The sequence below is a fragment of the Enoplosus armatus genome, chromosome 4, assembly GCF_043641665.1.
Source record: "Enoplosus armatus isolate fEnoArm2 chromosome 4, fEnoArm2.hap1, whole genome shotgun sequence".
In the NCBI taxonomy this organism is placed as follows: Eukaryota; Metazoa; Chordata; class Actinopteri; order Centrarchiformes; family Enoplosidae; genus Enoplosus; species Enoplosus armatus.
The window spans coordinates 26,897,943-26,915,123 of record NC_092183.1 but is presented as its reverse complement, the minus strand read 5'-3'; the positions used below and the strand labels follow the sequence as shown (position 1 = coordinate 26,915,123).

Below are 17,181 nucleotides of genomic sequence, written 5' to 3'. Positions count from 1 at the left end.
ATGTGGCGATCCAACATGGGATGGTGTTACTGTGGAGCCCTGGTGTCCCACTGACCTTAAGAGCAACATGCTGTCATATTTAAGGGGTTTCAGTGCCTTCAAATTCATGTACCTTGAATAAACACTGAGACCATCATGGTCTTCCTTTATCCCATTGCCCTACTTTTGCGATCCTCCCACTCGCAAACTGTTCAGTAAGCACTGTCCATAGATTCAGCTGGCCCATGTTCAGGCGAGCACAGCCAAATTCTGCAACAAGCAGAGCTCGAAATGCCACTCTATTCTTTTGCCCTGCTAAGCCCTGCGATGTTGGTCTGTCCGTTGGTCTTTCCGTTGAACACTTTGGACTGGAGGAACATATCTTGACAACTACGGGGCAAATTGTCAGTAAATTCAGTACGTGCTCCATCTAACCCAGCACCAACAGCAACACCAGGCCTTTATTTCCATTTGCACAGACAGACATATCAAACTCTAAAGTGTCAATTTGCTCTAAATATACTGAGCACACTCCTGTCCCCTCAAAGGATGGACTCTTTCCATGTGGGACACAGCTTTCCTCCCGTGCCATCATCAGGCCAAAAAGGTCAACTTTGCTCACAAAACATCCCACAATCAACAGACTGCAGTCAATTTGCTGACTGCTGGTAAGACTGTAGAAATACTGACGCTGTCAGTAGGTTCTTAGCTCATTCTTCCTGCTTAGATCCTATCTTCACAGAGCTAACATTAGAATCTGGCTATATGACAGATGTAGAGAGATTTGATCATACTGTTTCTACTGAGGGAGCTATCCTTTCAATATCTTTAGTTGTATTTGACCATTATGGGAAATGTAAATCAATGAGCATTAGTCAAAAGACATTTCCATCTGGTTATTTCATCCATACATTTTGAACTACCATTACATCTATATATACTGCAGTTTTATCCACATCAGTCACACATATCTAGGTAGCAATGATTTCACTAAGAAGTGGTTACATTGGAGAGAGCAGATGTTCCTCTTTATTTTGTACCATCACTGTACAGTAAACGTCACGTTCATTTTAGTCAAGGAAACCGTGGGACTGATTTAGCGCCTCTTTAACTGAGCTTTTTATTTGCTGCACTCCCACAGCATTCACAAATAGTATTGAGCAAATTGTATTCAGCGATGTTGAGGATGCAAAGCCCCGGATGTGATTTACTTCAGGTCTGCAAGTCGCTCTATAGATGGGGGTGACAGGCAAGTGGAGTAAACATAGAGGCTTGCCAGATCACCACTGCATCTATTCCAGCGTTGACTTCCTCGCCCCGCCTTAAGTATTTAGTTGCTGCTGTCAGTCCCCGTGCCTCGGGGGAGCAGAAGCACTGAGTCAGGACAGAACAGACAGCTAATTTATGTACTTAAAAGCTTTGCCCCCCCCCCCTTCCCCGTGCCACCTGGAAGTTCTGCGTGGTGTGGTGTTCCCATGAGAGCTGAAAATAAGGAGCTCTTAACAGGCGGCCTTACCAGCCTCTAACCCTCATTTCCCTACAGCGAGCACAGCAGTCACGGCTGATTAAGGGAACAGACTGATGCTGATGAAATGATTAGCCTGCTTCCTCGCTCCAAAACAAGTAGCCTCGATATCATGCCAAAATGATTACTGCATTATATCACTAACCCAGATATCTGCATCATGTAATAATGCAGCAGCAGAGTTTAGACTGTGTGGGGTGTTAGGTCAAGTGTTTTTTGTGTGGATGAGCAATAACGTGCACAATGCTGTGCCTTTATGCACAATGTTAGCCTGGCCTTTTCATACGTGTACGTTGTGAAATGAACGTGATGTACATTTATTGTGTACACTGAGTACACAACAGTACAATAGAGACCTTTTCCAGACCCTTTTACACAGTCTGTGTGTCAACAAGAATAAAGAAAAGGATGTATTTTATTATTATTCTAGTTTATTAGCAGTTGTTTGTTGCTTGGTTGATGTACTTTGGGTGCAGAGCACCTACTCTGTATATCGTCCTCTCTTCAAACTGCCAGTCTGAGTGTCCTGTTGACTTCCTGCAGGTGATCACAGATCTGGAGGAGCAGCTGACCACGCTGACCCAGGAGAACGCCGAGCTGAACCGCCAGAACTTCTACCTGTCCAAGCAGCTGGACGAGGCCTCTGACGAGAGAGAAGACCGGCTGCAGCTCAGCCAGGATGTGGACAGGCTGCGTCGGGAGGTTGCCGACCGCGAAATGCACCTAAACAACCAGAAGCAGGTACCTGGCTGCTACATGTCATTTCCCTGCTCATGTGGGTTCCTTTCAGCAGTCCAAAGAAAGGCAAGTCAGGTGGACAGGCAGTGCTCAGTTATGCAAAACTGGTACGTTGTATTGAATTGACTGATGCTGGTCTCTCATTAAAAATCAGTTTTGAGCCAGTCATGTTGTCAAACTGTTTTCACCTGCTACACAGTCCCACACTATTCAACTGACCTACAGGTGGCGCTAATGCACCAAGAAACACAGCAAAGCGGAGGAGACTGCTGGCAAGCAGACATGAATGTAAACAGTGCAGGTTTCAAAATGAGCAAAAAGATCTGCTTTTGCAAAGGTTTTATGAGGAGTGCATTGAACACCTTGGTTGGACCCCAGAACACACACGTGTGTCTTGGTGAGTAACAGAAGAAAACTCCGCAGGAAATGGCTTGTAATGGGACGTTTTGATCAGATTCCACACGCAGTGCTCCTGTTAGTGCTGCTTTTATTTGAACAGAGAAACATCCGTTCATCCTCTGTCATAACTGGGACGGGTCGCTAGATCACCAAGTAAACACCCAAACAATCGAACAGCTGACTTTTGAGCCCAGCTCTTTACAGCCACAGTGCTTACCACTGAGCATGACAACATGTCTCCACTGCAGTCTAGTAGTTTTCATATTTCTGCATGAAATTACCACAAAATATCAGCTGTCATTAGTTGAAAACTTTGCAACAACAACAACAACAACAACAAAAAAACAAGCAAAAAAACCCCAACAGTTTTCTGTTTTCTTAGACAGTTGTACTCCTTCCTCTAGTGCAGGTCCCTTCCCCCTGCCCACTTCCCACTCACAGCCAGTCAGACACCAGGTTTTCACTTACTCGCATTATGTGATATCTCCACACTACCTTTGACAGGTGACCTAGACATCTCTCCCGGCTCTGACAGTGTTAAGTGTAAATCAGGCAAGAGAAACCCTGGGAATATCTCAGTATTGTTATGTGCTGTACTCTGGATGCAGCGAGAGAGAGAGAGAGAGGAGGCTGTGTGATGTGTGTGCGCAGCCCCTGTGGGAGGATGCGTGTGTGGGTGTCCAGCAGCGCTCTCGGTCCTGCCGGTTGTGTAACCAGCGATGGAAGTCATAGACGAGGGATGGGGTGGCGTGTGGGAGGGATGTGTCATCCCCATCACTCCCAGGTCGTGTCAGCTGTGGAAGCGTTGGACTTCAGAGGGCCTTGGTGTTGCTGCAGCACCAGCGCAGGCTATATTTGTCTCCCCCGTGCTTTGTCTCAAGCAGTGCGTTCGAAGACAGAAACACAGCGCTTTGTGTAGGCCCTGGGAATAACATAGAAAACCGCTCCAAACATGGCGTGTAAATAACTCCACAGAGCACTGGTGCTGTTTATTTTTTAATGCAGTTTTGGGGTTATTATTTAAACCGAAGGTCATTCACATGGTCAGTCAGTTGTCAAACTCCTGGGATGCTGTTGAGGCTGCCGTCAAATGCACCTCGTAAGCCTGTGTGTGGAAGTGCCGTGGCGGCTTGAATTCCATGTCTGACATGGAAAGAAAGAGGTTCCTGTCTCCTTTCTGCATAATGGCCTGTGACCAACGGGCTCTGGTGGGAGAAAGGCCAGGGAGTGGACATCTCGTCTTTGCGTAATGTCATTTTGGAGCTTCTGTTTTATGTGCATTGAATTTTGCCGTGCTGAAACTTCCCTTGCGGGGCCCCGAGTCTTCCTTGCGCTACTGCAGCAGGTTATAATCCTGGAGAGAAGACTAAGCTTACAGTGACTAAGTATGTTTACTCAATGTACCTAAGTACAGTAATCGTAAGGTACTTGAACTTCACATGAGTACTTCCTTTACATGTACAGTATATGCTTTCTTACTCAACTACATTTCAGAGAGAAGCATTGCACTTTTTACTCGACTACATTTACTTTTGACCGCTATAGTTACTAGTTACTTTGCACATTTTACAAACACGTAGATTTTACACACAAAACATACGTAATTTCCAAACACGATGAATTGTGAGAGATCAACTACCCAACAGTATGTAACATAGTTAAAATGAGCTCCCTGTCGGCCAGCAGCACCACCAATAAAGATAAAATAAGATAATATAATAATATACTGACAGGGGTCATTTTCCTGCACTGTGAGGACTTTTACTTTTGACACACTTAAAGTACCTTTAGATAATAATACTCCAGTATTACATGTATTTTTAAATTAGGGCTACTTTTACGTAGGCAAAGGGTCTGAATACTTCTACTACTAAAACCCCAAGCTGTGGGACCACAAGCACTCTGTCACTGCCTCCCAGAGTTGCAGTTTGGTTATCAAACCGAGGTATTTCTAATCTAAATCCTGTTCCGTACCAGAACCTCGAGACACTGAAGACCACATGCACCATGCTGGAGGAGCAGGTCCTGGAGCTGGAGACCCTGAACGACGAGCTGCTGGAGAAGGAGAGACAGTGGGACGCCTGGAGGGCCACGCTGGAGGAGGAGAAGAGCCAGGCTGACAGGAGGACCAGGGAGATCCAGAGACTGCTGGACACGGAGAAACAGAACAGGTTACGAGCACACACACACACACACACACACACACACACACACACACACAGTTTGTAGTGGAGCTACAATTGAGATTAATAGGCTTCAGTAGTCCATGATATAGTTTCACCACAAGACATTTTACATTTTGAGAGAGGGTTATGAGTTTCTGTTTTCTAGACTGGAAATAAAAACTCTCGTTTTGCTCTGAATGTTGCTGTTGCTGTTGGATCTGGCTCCCTCCGCCTACACACACTGAATGCAACAGGTTTGGGCATATTCTCTAGGGTTCGTCAAAAGGTATTCTGGGAAATATATGAAATTATTTTCGGACTCGGTGTAGGCGGGGCGGGTGATGAGAACTGGGTACACAAAAAGCATATCAAAACACAGATAGAATTTAGAAGGCGTGTTTTCCTTTAACTGTAAACCCAAGCCTTTACTCTGAACTAACCCCCTAGAAGAACTGTAGACTCTCTGCTTTGAAACCATGTAGAAATACATGCATATACACACGGGTACATGAAACTGGATTTTTTTTTTTATTCCAATAACAACTGTACATCATAGCTGAACTGGAAGACACTTAAAATGTGTATAATGGTTTTCTGAATGCTCTAGGCTTCGTTCAGAGCAGCGCAACTCTGAGTCTCGCCAGGCTGTGGAGCAGGCAGTTAAGGAGCACAAAGCTGAGATCCTGGCCCTGCAGCAGGCCCTCAAAGACCAGAAACTCAAAGCTGAGAGCCTCGCCGACACTGTGAGCATTTCCACACTGTCGAATACGCATTTGACTTTTTAGTTGCTGCGCACATGTTACAGCAGGCTCTTGCTGCTGTCTGTTCTCAGTTGAATGATCTGGAGAAGAAGCATGCCATGCTGGAGATGAACGCCCGCAGTCTGCAGCAAAAGCTGGAGAGCGAGAGGGATCTGAAGCAGAGGCTGCTGGAGGAGGTACATTCTGGAGTTTCACACGTATGCCAGTGTGATTGCTGTCGTTTTCCTTTGCGTTACGCACACATCGTAGATGTTGAAATGTTTCCTTTGTGCTTATTACGGCACATCTTCATGTTAAGATGACGGTAACAAATGTCAAACCGTGCTGAAAGGTTTGGTTGGTGCTGTCAGTTGGGAGAAGCGTGAGTGGCAAGGTCATCTGACAGCAATGTGACAGCTGTGTTACCTCCACAGCAAGAGAAGCTGCAGCAGCAGATGGATGCCCAGAAGACCCACATCTTCCGTCTGACCCAGGGGCTGCAGGACGCTCTGGACCAGACCGACCTGCTGAAGACAGAAAGGACTGACCTGGAATACCAGCTGGAGAACATCCAGGTGCTGCTACACACACACACACACACACACACACACACACACACACACACAAACACATATATAAATGTACTAATGTATAACATCAGGAAAAAAAAACTCTACTGAGAGATTATGAGGTTCCCAGTCTTGTTTCTCCCCCATTGTTCTGTCACTTTGCTTTAACAGTGAAAAACACATGAACACCCCCCCCTCACCCACACACACACACACACACACACTTTGTTTTACCCCACAGCATACACTCCCCCCCTCCCTCCTCTCTGTCTCTCTGTCACCCTCTCTGTGTGAAGTGAAGTACTTGAGGAGAAATTCATGGCGGTAGTGATGTTCACTTAGCTCCACCTGCAGGCTGTGTACTCCCATGAGAAGGTGAAAATGGAGGGGACCATCACCCAGCAGACCAAGCTCATAGACTTCCTCCAGTCCCAGGCCCACGGTGGCTCCAAGAAGAAAAAGGTCAGACAGGATTCTACATCTCATTGGGTTGATTGTAAATGGCCTTGTCTTCCTACACCGGTTTGGATGTCGTTGGAAGGGGTTTTGAATTAATATGATGTGTTCGATGATTCGTTGTTACAACCTCCACCAGACAGAGTTGTAGATTATCACCACTGAATTAGACTCAGAAATAAAGTAAGTAAGTTTAAAACAAGTGACGGCGGTGTTGGTTCCTGTGCCTCAGGGTCTGTTCGGGCGTCGTCGAGAGGACCTGTTGGCTGCCATGGCTGCCCAGGCCCAGGCCCAGGCCCAGGCCCAGGCTCAGGGTCAGGGTCAAGGCCAGGCTTCCCCCGTGCCCCCCATCCAGCCGGTGCCTCTGCAGTACAGCGACATGAAGGTGGCTCTGGACAAAGAGCGCACCCGCTGCTCCGAGCTGGAGGAGGCTCTGCAGAAGATGAGAGCGGAGCTGCGCTCTCTGAGAGAGGAAGGTGAGACCTGTTCACTTTAGCAACAGTAAACTGCTAACATAGACAACACTTTACCCAGCATGCCGTTCCTCTTCTTCTTCCAACCCCAGCGCTCCAGTATAAGGATCACGGTAACTCTACAAACCCGGCCACAGCACGCCAGCAGATGATTATGTCCGCCATGGTGAAGTCTCCTGAGCACCAGCAGGGCCCGACCAACCTGGCACCCTCCAACTCTGGACGCAGGAAGGAGACTGCCACACCTGAGGGTGAGTGGAGGGATGATGTTTACCCAAGTGTTACATGCAGGTTTATAGCGTCATGCTTGACACATTCTGGCCCTTACCGTAGACACACACATGTTAAATCAGTCACAAAGGATCCTTCATGAAGCTCTTACTATCCTTTTTCTTTCACACACCTTTCAGAGAGAAGGAGGGTCACTTTTGAAAGTAAGTCGTCCAAACTCGCGGTTTCTGCAGTTTGGTCTCTTATCTCTCTTCTACTTTTGCCTCATCCACATCCTTGAAAAGCCAGATTTTAAAAGCTCTGCACTTTTTATTAAAAAAAAAAGAAAAAAAAGTGAGGTCCCAACAGGCTGGTCAGTAAATTTTCCCCCCTTTTCAGTGCACAGCTTTAGAAATCTGAAGCATTTTATCTTGGTTGCTGAAGCTTAGCCAATCTGATTTGCGGAAGTCTGCTCTGCTCTTTAACTCACTACAGTCCCACCTGAACTTCACATCATACACTAACAGAGATGTACCGTGTGATAAACTCTGCAATGCACAAAACGCTGTTTGAACCCACACTCTGACACATTCTAAAGGTATTAACCACTCCATCTCACTTCTTCTTACGAAAGAGTCAAGGTTGCAACAGCAGCTACCTTAATCTTATGTCAGTGTGACCTGATATTAACAGCGACAGAAAGAAGAAGGAAAAGGACAACAATAAAAACAGAGAACAAGAAACGTAAAATGGACATAAAAAAAACTATAAGAGCAACACAATAGAGTGCTGCAGGAATGAGTCTTAAAATACGGAAATAAGTTGCACTTCCTGTTCCCTTGTCTGGAAGTCAATGGGTTTTTTGGTCAGATGCCTGAAATTGTTTTGTTCTACGGCATAACATACGTCAGCGGATGCCCCGCTCATGAAGCATGAAGCTTGTATGTGTCTTCAAAAAGGCGGCTGTTAACAAGTTTAAAACAAGTCCGCCTTTACAGCCCCGTTGTGTTTATACTCTATATCTATCTGTCTATATATCGATATCTATTTAAACTTTTATTTCCCGCAGAGTTTATTTTCTGCAATAATAAATAATAAATCCCATGGAGAAATCCCATTGGCTTTTAGTCGAGGGAACCAGGGCGATGCTAACTTCCCGGGTTGGCCTACAAAAACATGTCATCCCTGCAGCACTCTATGAGTGTATATTATGGGAAAGAAAAACATCAGAAAATCCATAAATCATCAGTAACTTTCTGAGTTGTTTGCTTTACGATGTATTTCAATTCCAAAAGATGTTTGCATAATTATCTACAAGTGAATATTTGCATTGAAGTTGCTTTGAACATGTACATCAAATGAACCTCATGTTCACAGGAGACCAGATGTTTTATGGGAAATGTAGTGGTGTGTAGACACACAGTGAATAAACTTGATCCTGGCTGGATAATGCCTTTAAAACGCAGCAGAGAGTGGGCAAAAGCAAAGGGAATGATTCAATCTACATTCTTCTCCAAGCATTTTTGTCTTCAGAGTTTACTTGCTTATGCCTTTTTGCTCAACATCTTACAGTTGTTTTGGAACCCTTCCTTTGTTGAACTGATTTCATAGCGGGTATGGCATGAAGTGATGGATGTGCCTGACACGGTACTGGAGCCGCCTGCCCTCACTGTGTTCCCTGACTGTATTCAGAGTATAGCCGTCGTTTGAAGGACAGTCAGAGAGACAGAGAGAGGGAGAGAGAGAGGGTGGTGCACCACAACACCCCTCACCGCTTCACGGTGGGACTCAACATGAGAGCTGCCAAGTGTACCGTGTGCCTGGATACGGTGCACTTTGGTCGCCAAGCTGCTACCTGCCTGGGTGAGTTGCAGACGTGTTCGAAAAGGGGCGGCTCTGAACCAAATGATCCACACTGCCTTTATGTAAACTGAATGAAGATACATTGTAGTTCATATTTTAACGGGTGGCCCCATTCATAAAAACATAATTAACATTTTAGCCTTCCTATTATTTATTTTTGTGATGTATTTTCTATTGTATAAATAGAAGTGGTCATACAGATGATATATGGCAGTGTTATTATGAAACTATGGTGATGGCTGCTGCTCACTTCTCCCCATTGTTCTGCCTAACCTTTTTATAACATAACAAACATCACACAGTTAAAATACTAAATTAAAATGTTTTGAGTTGTTTAACTGACCAGCACTAACTACAGACCCCCCCCCCCCCGTGTGGAGAGGAGCCAGAAGCTTGTGTGTAGCATTGCTCTCTCTCTCTCTCTCTCTCTCTTCAACAGTGTTGTTGTTTTTGTTTCCCTCCTCAGAATGTCACGCTTTGTGCCACCCAAAATGCTCCCCCTGCCTTCCGGCCACGTGTGGCATGTCCAGCGACTGCTCCCTGCACCTGTCTGAGGGCCCGTGTCGGGACAAAGGCAGCTCCCCGGGCCAGCAGCTCAAAGAGGCCAGCGGACACATGCACCTGGAGGGCTGGATGAAGCAGCCCAGGTTAGCGATGGGTGTCGGTGTTTGAGCTTTTCTCGCACCGCTCTATGCCAGTCAGTCTTCCTATTGGGGTGCGGGCCATGCGTGGGGTGGGGGTCCTACGGTTTCCGCACGTGCCACAATAGCTGATCTCGATCAGAAACACGCATGCTTTTCAGCCCACGATGTTGCGTCTGATTTACACATACAGACGGGTGAAAGATTAACCTGCAGATTCGGATGATGAGAATAGTCTCGGGAGTGTTAAGACGATGTGGATCATATGCCAAGGAGCATTGAAGCTGGCCGACATCTTAGACACTCCGTGCTGTATATCCGTCATGTCCCTCACACCGTTTAGTGTATTTGTCTCGAGCAATGTAGCTTCTCTTTGGTGCTCCCTCACTGTGAGGCTGTGTCATCGCCTCCCACTGATCGGGCAGGCTGATGTTACCAAACGCAAGTGCTCTCAGGCACTCGTTGTTATGTTCTGTCTGGCAAAGTCCACCCATCTGGTACTTAAACCAGTTTAAACAAAGGCATTAGGAGAGTTTCCTGCAGCATCCGTTTCATCATTCTGTGCTTTGTAGTAATGCAGTTGGCCTTGTGTGTGTGTGTTTGCAGGAATGGGAAGCGAGGCCAGGGCTGGGAGAGAAAATACGTGGTCCTGGATGGGACTAAAGTGTCCATCTACGAGATAGAGCCCAGAGAAGGTGCGCAACACACAGCAACAAGTCCTGGATCTACCAGAGGACCTCTAGTTACAGACGTGCTTGTTCTGTGTGTGTTGTTCAGATTCAGTGAAGCCGCTGGAGGAGTTTGACCTGTGTTTGTCAGATGGAGAGGTGGTTGTTCATGGAGCAGTGGGGGCATCTGAGCTACCCAACACCGCCAAGTCAGGTACTATAAAGTGTGCTGTTACATTGATTTGCGTCTCTCTTTATCCAACCCCCCCCCCCTTCATCTGTAACTTTCTCTCAGTATTCTCCTCGCCAGTGCTCAATGTTTTTGTCTTGTTAATACAAGACTTTATAGCCATTTTCTGTACTTCTTTAAAAATGTATTTTAGAGGAGTTATGGTTCTCCTAGTTTGGCTCGGAGACCCCCAGGGGTCATTTACAGGGTCCCCCAGAGTCCCAGCCAAATGAAGCACAGTTTGATTTCACTATGATTAACTAGAAAGCATTCAAATGAGAGAGCGCATCAGTTCTGAAGCCTTAATTATGTTCCCTTTGTGTCAGATGTTCCCTACGTCCTGAAGCTGGAGTCCCGTTGTCACACCCCCTGCTGGCCTGGACAGTCAGTTTACTTTATGGCTCCCAGTTTCCCAGACAAACAGCGCTGGGTGGCTGTCATGGAGTCCGTGGTGGCGGCGGGGCGAGCCTCGCGGGAGAAGGCCGAGGCCGACGCAGTGAGTATCCCTGGAGCAGGAGGGGGGCGACCGGGGCCATTGGCCCTCTGTGTCCTCCATGTCTGCTGACTCAAATCATAAAAGGCTTGTCTTGTCTGCGGCCGTGGTCGTAAAAACCGGCTGTTTAACTGTGTGGGGGCTATTCATGATTTTAAGACCTAGGTTTTAATGGATGAGCCCCAGTTCACTTTTCTGTGTCGTTAATTGTCCCCCTCTTCTCTCCTCTCTCTCTCTCTCTCTCTCTCTCCCTCTCTCTCTCTCTCTTTGTCTTTCTCACTGCTGTTTGTTGCTTTTTCATCGTGCCACACTGTATGTCCGGTATATGGGCACGTTTTGTTGATTTGCTCTATTCTGCCCATCCCATTGGGTGTCATTGCACACATAGGCTGCTGTGTCCAAAAGACAAATGGTTCTGTCTCCTCTGGTCCAGGTAAAGAGAAAGACGTAGACGTAAGACTTACCCACACATGCACACACCTGCATATCCTTCACGAGGCACGCAGTAGTGCATGTGTCTGTCATTGTGTTGGTTGATCACCCCCTCCCCCCAACCCCCACCCCTCACTCTCACTCTCCTCTGCTACGCTGTCATGTCCTGTACACACTCTACCTGTGCTGATGTAATGGTTTCAATGTTGCTGAAATATCCCCCCCCCCCCCCCCCCCCCGTGTTGTTTTTATAACCGCAGTACACAACTTCTCACCAAGATGTTTGATCATCTTTGGGTCGATCCTCTTCAGCTGTCCTGTCCAGGGGGACCGGGGATCAGACAGTGGGGTGTTTTTCTTTACCTGCCCGTGTACCCGTCTGTGTTTTGTCCCTGCTGCCCACTCTGCACACTCTTTAGAGACTGGGACTCAAGTCACGTGACCCTGACTCGCCTGTGTCGCAAACTGGGTGACAGAAACAGTTTGGAGGGGCTAGATTTGACCATCACATGTATCAAATTACTTCATCTTTTGCTCCATCGTATAACATCTGACTTGATGATGATGATGATGATGATGATGATGATGATTTCCCATGCTGGTATTGCCTGCTCATCTACAGGTACATTCAGGTTAGCCAGTCAAGAGTGAGGTACCTCGTGCTATTAAACCTCACTCGTCATTGAATACATTTTGACAAAACAGCGTTATAAAGATTATAAAGTCAGTTCCTGGTCGAGCGTGACCTGACAAAAGCTAACGGTAAATGTTTTGTTATCGTTGATGTAACTTGAAGTTTAGCTGTGGCTCTTCCATTGAATCTGGTATCCGTAAAGGCCGTTTGACCGAGCACATTTTGAGTTGTGATATCTTGTTTAAAAATGTGTTGTGCTTATGTGCCGTGGCTTAAGCATGTTAAGCCCCAGAACTAAAATCCCCAGAGTGCACTGCGGTTTTTACCCGGGCAGGAGTTTCCAGTTGGCAGGGAAACGCTTCTCTGTAATATATATTTTTTCTTTTTTTTTTCCTTTTCTGTTTTACCAAAGCTGAATATTGCCATTGAATACTGATGATAAACTGTTGTCACTATGATGAATCGAATGTGATTCCATTGTATATTTGTGGAAATTATTATATCAGTATGAATTGTTGTTTTTAATGAAAATACTGTCACTAAAGAGGCCAGTAATGCTGATAATACTGTTAATAATGAGTGGACAACGCCACACTTACACACAACCATGACTTCACTGTGTCCACACTGAAGTGAACAGGAAATCCTCATATATAATATATAATATGAGCACTGGTTAACCTTTTAGTTTATGTATTCAACATGTTTCATGTTTGTGTTCTATGTAAAATGTTTCATTTCTCAAATTAAAGACTTGTATGCAGATTGTTGAACGTGTACTTTACCTGTAAGTGGACATCTCAGCTGTTTGGTCGAGGTCCAGAATTAAAGGTGGTTCAGGGGTTAACAATGCAACGACTAGACTCACTTTCTACTTGTGAGCTCAAAACTGGACGCTGACTTGTGACTTGGTCCCACCTCTGACACTACTAACCTGCATACAGTCCTGCAGCCGTCCAGCCCCCCTCCCTCTGCCCCCCCCGCCCCTCCCCTCTGTTCTGCTCCCCTGCTGCCTCCCCCTGAGGTCATGTTGAGGTCGAGACCCCGCTGACCCCTCACCTCTCTCTGCTCTTACAGAAGCTTCTAGGAAACTCTCTCCTAAAGCTGGAGGGAGACGATAGGCTGGATATTAACTGCACCCTCCCCCTCACAGATCAGGTACCGGTTGTCAATCACATTTTATTGGAGAGTACTGGCCGTGTTGTCTCACTGCAACATTTCTTAAAATAGTGAATCTGCTGATTTTAGACATTTGGTCATTTAGAGCAGTGGTTCCCAAATGTTTCAGCCTGTGATCCCTTAAACAAAGTTATGTCTGCTTGTCACTGGTTGCACACTTGTGACCATTTTAACCATTTACATTTTCTTGCTTTATTATAATTTTGAGATTATCCAGTAATTAGAGGAAAGTCCCAAAACATAAACATAACTTTGTGAAGAAGAAATATGTTTTTCAGCTTCACTTTCCTATTAATCACCTTGCGACCCTTTGGATTGATCTCGTGACCCCTTGTGGGGGTCCCACGTTGGGAACCACTGGATTTAGAAAACACCTTCCCCCACAGTAGCAGTTGTGTTGAAAAGTAGAAAGATCTTAGTCGATGAGGGCACATGCAGCACAGAGCAGATGCCACCACATTGCCCCTGTTTGAGCTGTCTCCTAATTATGTTTGTCTTAATGATTTGTGTCTTCTCGCTGCGCCGCAGGTAGTTCTGGTGGGCTCCGAAGAGGGTCTGTACGCCCTGAATGTTATCAAGAACTCTCTGACTCACATCCCTGGCCTGGGATCGGTCTTTCAGATCCACGTCATCAAAGAGCAGGAGAAGCTGCTGATGATTGTCGGTGAGGGGTCGAGCTTTGTCGCGTTCAGCTCAGATGATAAGGGTCTACCGAGCAGCGGGATTTGAGTCTAGACTTTTAGTTCATTCCATTCAGGGAGCCAGTGTCTCCTGCCACAACTAGCTGCCATTTTAACAAATTGGCATATAACTGAGGCGCTGCAATTATTTTTCATCATTAAAAACTTCGAAAGGCCACGCTACCGTTCTGTTAATGTCGTTGGAACTTGTAGATATGATCCATCCTGTCACACAGGACAGCACGGTGACGTCTGTCTGTGTGCTGCAGGAGACGAGAGGGCGTTGTGTCTGGTGGAGATCAAGAGGGTGAAGCAGTCTCTGGCTCAGTCCCACCTGCCCAGCCAGTCTGAACTGGCTCCCTACATCTTTGAGACGGTGAAGGGCTGCCATCTGTTTGCTGCAGGGAGAGTAGGTCTTCTTCTCTCTTTTTTTGTCTGTGAAAAAAAAACGTAACTGACTTTAGAGTCTGACGCCTGCGCTCTCTTTGCAGATAGACAACGGGCCTTGTATATGTGCTGCAATGCCAAACAAGATAACCATTCTGCGCTACAACGACAGTCTCAACAAATACTGCATTCGTAAGGTAAGGAGTCTGAGCCGTTTGTTCCACGTGTCCACCGTACGCTTAATAGAGAGACGTGTCATGAAAAACGGGCAAAGTGGACTGCTTCTAAAACCCATCACACCACTACAACCTCTGTATGAAGAACACGTTGTATCAAAATGTCCTGTACCTCACTGACACAAATGTCTGGGGTTTTATCCCGTAACAACAAAATGAAAAGCAATACAGTTAAAGTTAAAAAACATATTGACATATTTACACAGTTTATGTCCATGGAGGCTGAATTTAACCCCAAAACAGAAGAGCAGCACAGCAGAGCTGAGGCTGAATATTTGGATGTCCTTCCAAGTATAAAAGTAGTAAATAGTCAGGATCACATCGCTTCATTCTTATGTTGTTGTTTTGTTATTTTGAATAAATAGAGAATAATAAGCCTTTTGCCATCGCTAGAGTTTCTTGTATCCAATGCACGGTGCTGTCTGTCACTCACGTCTCCGTTCTTCATCCTGCAGGAGATCGAAACTCTGGAGCCCTGCAGCTGCGTCCACCTCACCAGCTACAGCATCATCATCGGCACCAACAAGTTCTACGAGATTGAGATGAAGCAGTTCGTGCTCGAGGGTGAGGGCGGAACATGAACATAATGTACAATGTGTAGTTCAGCCCACACGAGGATCGAAGTATCTTGCTGTCGTTATAATGTTCCTTTCCTGTCTGTGAGCGAGGTCTGACTGTGGCCTGCAGATACGCAATATATATATATACAATATAACAACGATAATACGATACATAATAATCACAGGATAACAGCTAAGATTCATCGGACGATATTGAAGCTGTCCTAATTTGTGAAGAGTTTTGAAATAGTGTTTGACCCCGGCCTTCTGATTGGTCCGCTGCAGAGTTCCTGGACAAGAACGACGTGTCGCTGGCGTCAGCGGTGTTCGCCGCCTCATCCCACAGCTTCCCCATCGCCATCATGCAGGTGGCCAGCAGCATGCAGAAGGAGGAATACCTGCTGTGTTTTCACGGTGAGTCAGTCTGCACGCTGCTGCAGGAAGGTAAAGCGCCGTCGGTGTGATCGGACAGTACAGACCATCACTGCCAGCATGAACACAAAAGTGTATTATATATATTATATAGTGTTGACCCGCTTTTTTCTCTCTCCATGTTTTTGATATATTATTTGTGATATCGCTGTCTTGGGGGCAGCATAAGAGGCCCACAGAGGAGTGTACAGTAAGCTTTCTTTATGTGGCAGAGTTTGGAGTGTTTGTGGACACGTACGGACGAAGAAGCCGCACTGAGGACATCAAGTGGAGCCGTCTGCCTCTGTCTTTTGGTAAATACACTTTGTAACTCCCGCTGCTTCATGCTGCATCGACGCAGCATCACATTCTGACATCGTGTCCCACTGTTCTCAGCCTACAGAGAGCCCTACCTGTTTGTCACCTACTTCAACTCCCTGGACGTCATCGAGGTTCAGGGACATGCCTCTCTGGGGTGAGACAGACCGGCTTGCCTTGGACCAAATGTGCAAAAGAGACGTTTGGCTTTGGTTGTTAGCTATATTTGCCACTTCACTGTGTGTCTACCCTTTGCAGTCCTACAGTGCTGGCCCACCTGGACATCCCCAACCCTCGCTACCTGGGCCCGGCCATCTCCTCCGGGGCCATTTACCTGGCCTCCTCCTACCAGAACAAACTGCGGGTCATCTGCTGCAAGGGGAGCCTGATCAGAGAGTCGGGAGAGCTGCAGAGGACCGGCTCCAGCCGAGGGTCAGCTCCCTTACTTAGTTTGAGCAACAACAACAAAAACAGAACAAGAGAGAAAAAACCCACAGAATTTAAATTGTAGCGTGTAGGTGGATTAAAAACACTAGAACACCTACAAAACACTTATAAAACTATTTTACCTCAAAACACATTTGCTGTGAACTTTCACCACGAGGACCATTGGACAGGACAACAGTGCCATCTGCTGTGGAAACATAAAACCTTCTTGTTTCTGAAAGAGGTTTGGTGTCCCTCGTCACATTGTCTGTTGCTCTCTGCTGTGTCCCCCGCAGTAGTCCCAGTAAGCGGGGCCCGCCCACCTACACAGAGCACATCTCCAAGCGTCTGACCTCGGGCCCCGGCAGCCACGACGGCCTGCACAGGGAGCCCAGCACCCCGCACCGTTACCGGGAGGGCCGCACCGAGTTCAGACGGGACAAGTCTCCCGCCCGACCGCTGGACAGGGAGAAGTCGCCCGGCAGGGTGCTCGACAGTCGCAGGGAAAGGTCCCCGGGGAGATTCGGGGACAGCACCCGGCTTCACGCAGGATCTGTCCGAACGCAGCTCGCCCCCGTTAACAAGGTAGGGGGTTTGGATTCTGGCTGTGGGCATGTCCCTCTTTCTTCCTTTGCATCCTGTCTGTATCAACACACACATACACACAGCACAGGGAGGTCCCATCACTGCACATTATATTTGTAGTTGAGACCACTTTTTGGCCCGTGACCCCTACTAGCCCAGCGATGTCTTCCTGTGGCCCCTCGTCA

The 17,181-nt window shown here is 46.8% G+C and overlaps 1 protein-coding gene across 1 annotated transcript in view; it reads left to right on the top strand.

Moving 5' to 3' along the window:
* The window catches only part of LOC139283861 (citron Rho-interacting kinase), a 33,502-nt gene that overhangs the window by 15,176 nt on the left and 1,145 nt on the right, over positions 1 to 17,181 (top strand). Inside the window, exons 14-38 of the mRNA XM_070903910.1 lie at positions 2,048 to 2,245; positions 4,619 to 4,812; positions 5,414 to 5,549; positions 5,639 to 5,743; positions 5,981 to 6,121; positions 6,458 to 6,577; positions 6,804 to 7,047; positions 7,137 to 7,295; positions 7,455 to 7,478; positions 8,947 to 9,117; positions 9,584 to 9,764; positions 10,365 to 10,453; positions 10,536 to 10,640; positions 10,982 to 11,151; positions 11,537 to 11,581; positions 13,292 to 13,372; positions 13,922 to 14,057; positions 14,343 to 14,482; positions 14,565 to 14,657; positions 15,152 to 15,260; positions 15,542 to 15,670; positions 15,901 to 15,981; positions 16,064 to 16,142; positions 16,244 to 16,417; positions 16,708 to 16,996. Of these exons, the coding sequence (XP_070760011.1) occupies positions 2,048 to 2,245; positions 4,619 to 4,812; positions 5,414 to 5,549; positions 5,639 to 5,743; positions 5,981 to 6,121; positions 6,458 to 6,577; positions 6,804 to 7,047; positions 7,137 to 7,295; positions 7,455 to 7,478; positions 8,947 to 9,117; positions 9,584 to 9,764; positions 10,365 to 10,453; positions 10,536 to 10,640; positions 10,982 to 11,151; positions 11,537 to 11,581; positions 13,292 to 13,372; positions 13,922 to 14,057; positions 14,343 to 14,482; positions 14,565 to 14,657; positions 15,152 to 15,260; positions 15,542 to 15,670; positions 15,901 to 15,981; positions 16,064 to 16,142; positions 16,244 to 16,417; positions 16,708 to 16,996 (3,393 nt within the window). The remainder of the gene's footprint in view (positions 1 to 2,047; positions 2,246 to 4,618; positions 4,813 to 5,413; positions 5,550 to 5,638; positions 5,744 to 5,980; positions 6,122 to 6,457; positions 6,578 to 6,803; positions 7,048 to 7,136; positions 7,296 to 7,454; positions 7,479 to 8,946; positions 9,118 to 9,583; positions 9,765 to 10,364; positions 10,454 to 10,535; positions 10,641 to 10,981; positions 11,152 to 11,536; positions 11,582 to 13,291; positions 13,373 to 13,921; positions 14,058 to 14,342; positions 14,483 to 14,564; positions 14,658 to 15,151; positions 15,261 to 15,541; positions 15,671 to 15,900; positions 15,982 to 16,063; positions 16,143 to 16,243; positions 16,418 to 16,707; positions 16,997 to 17,181) is intronic.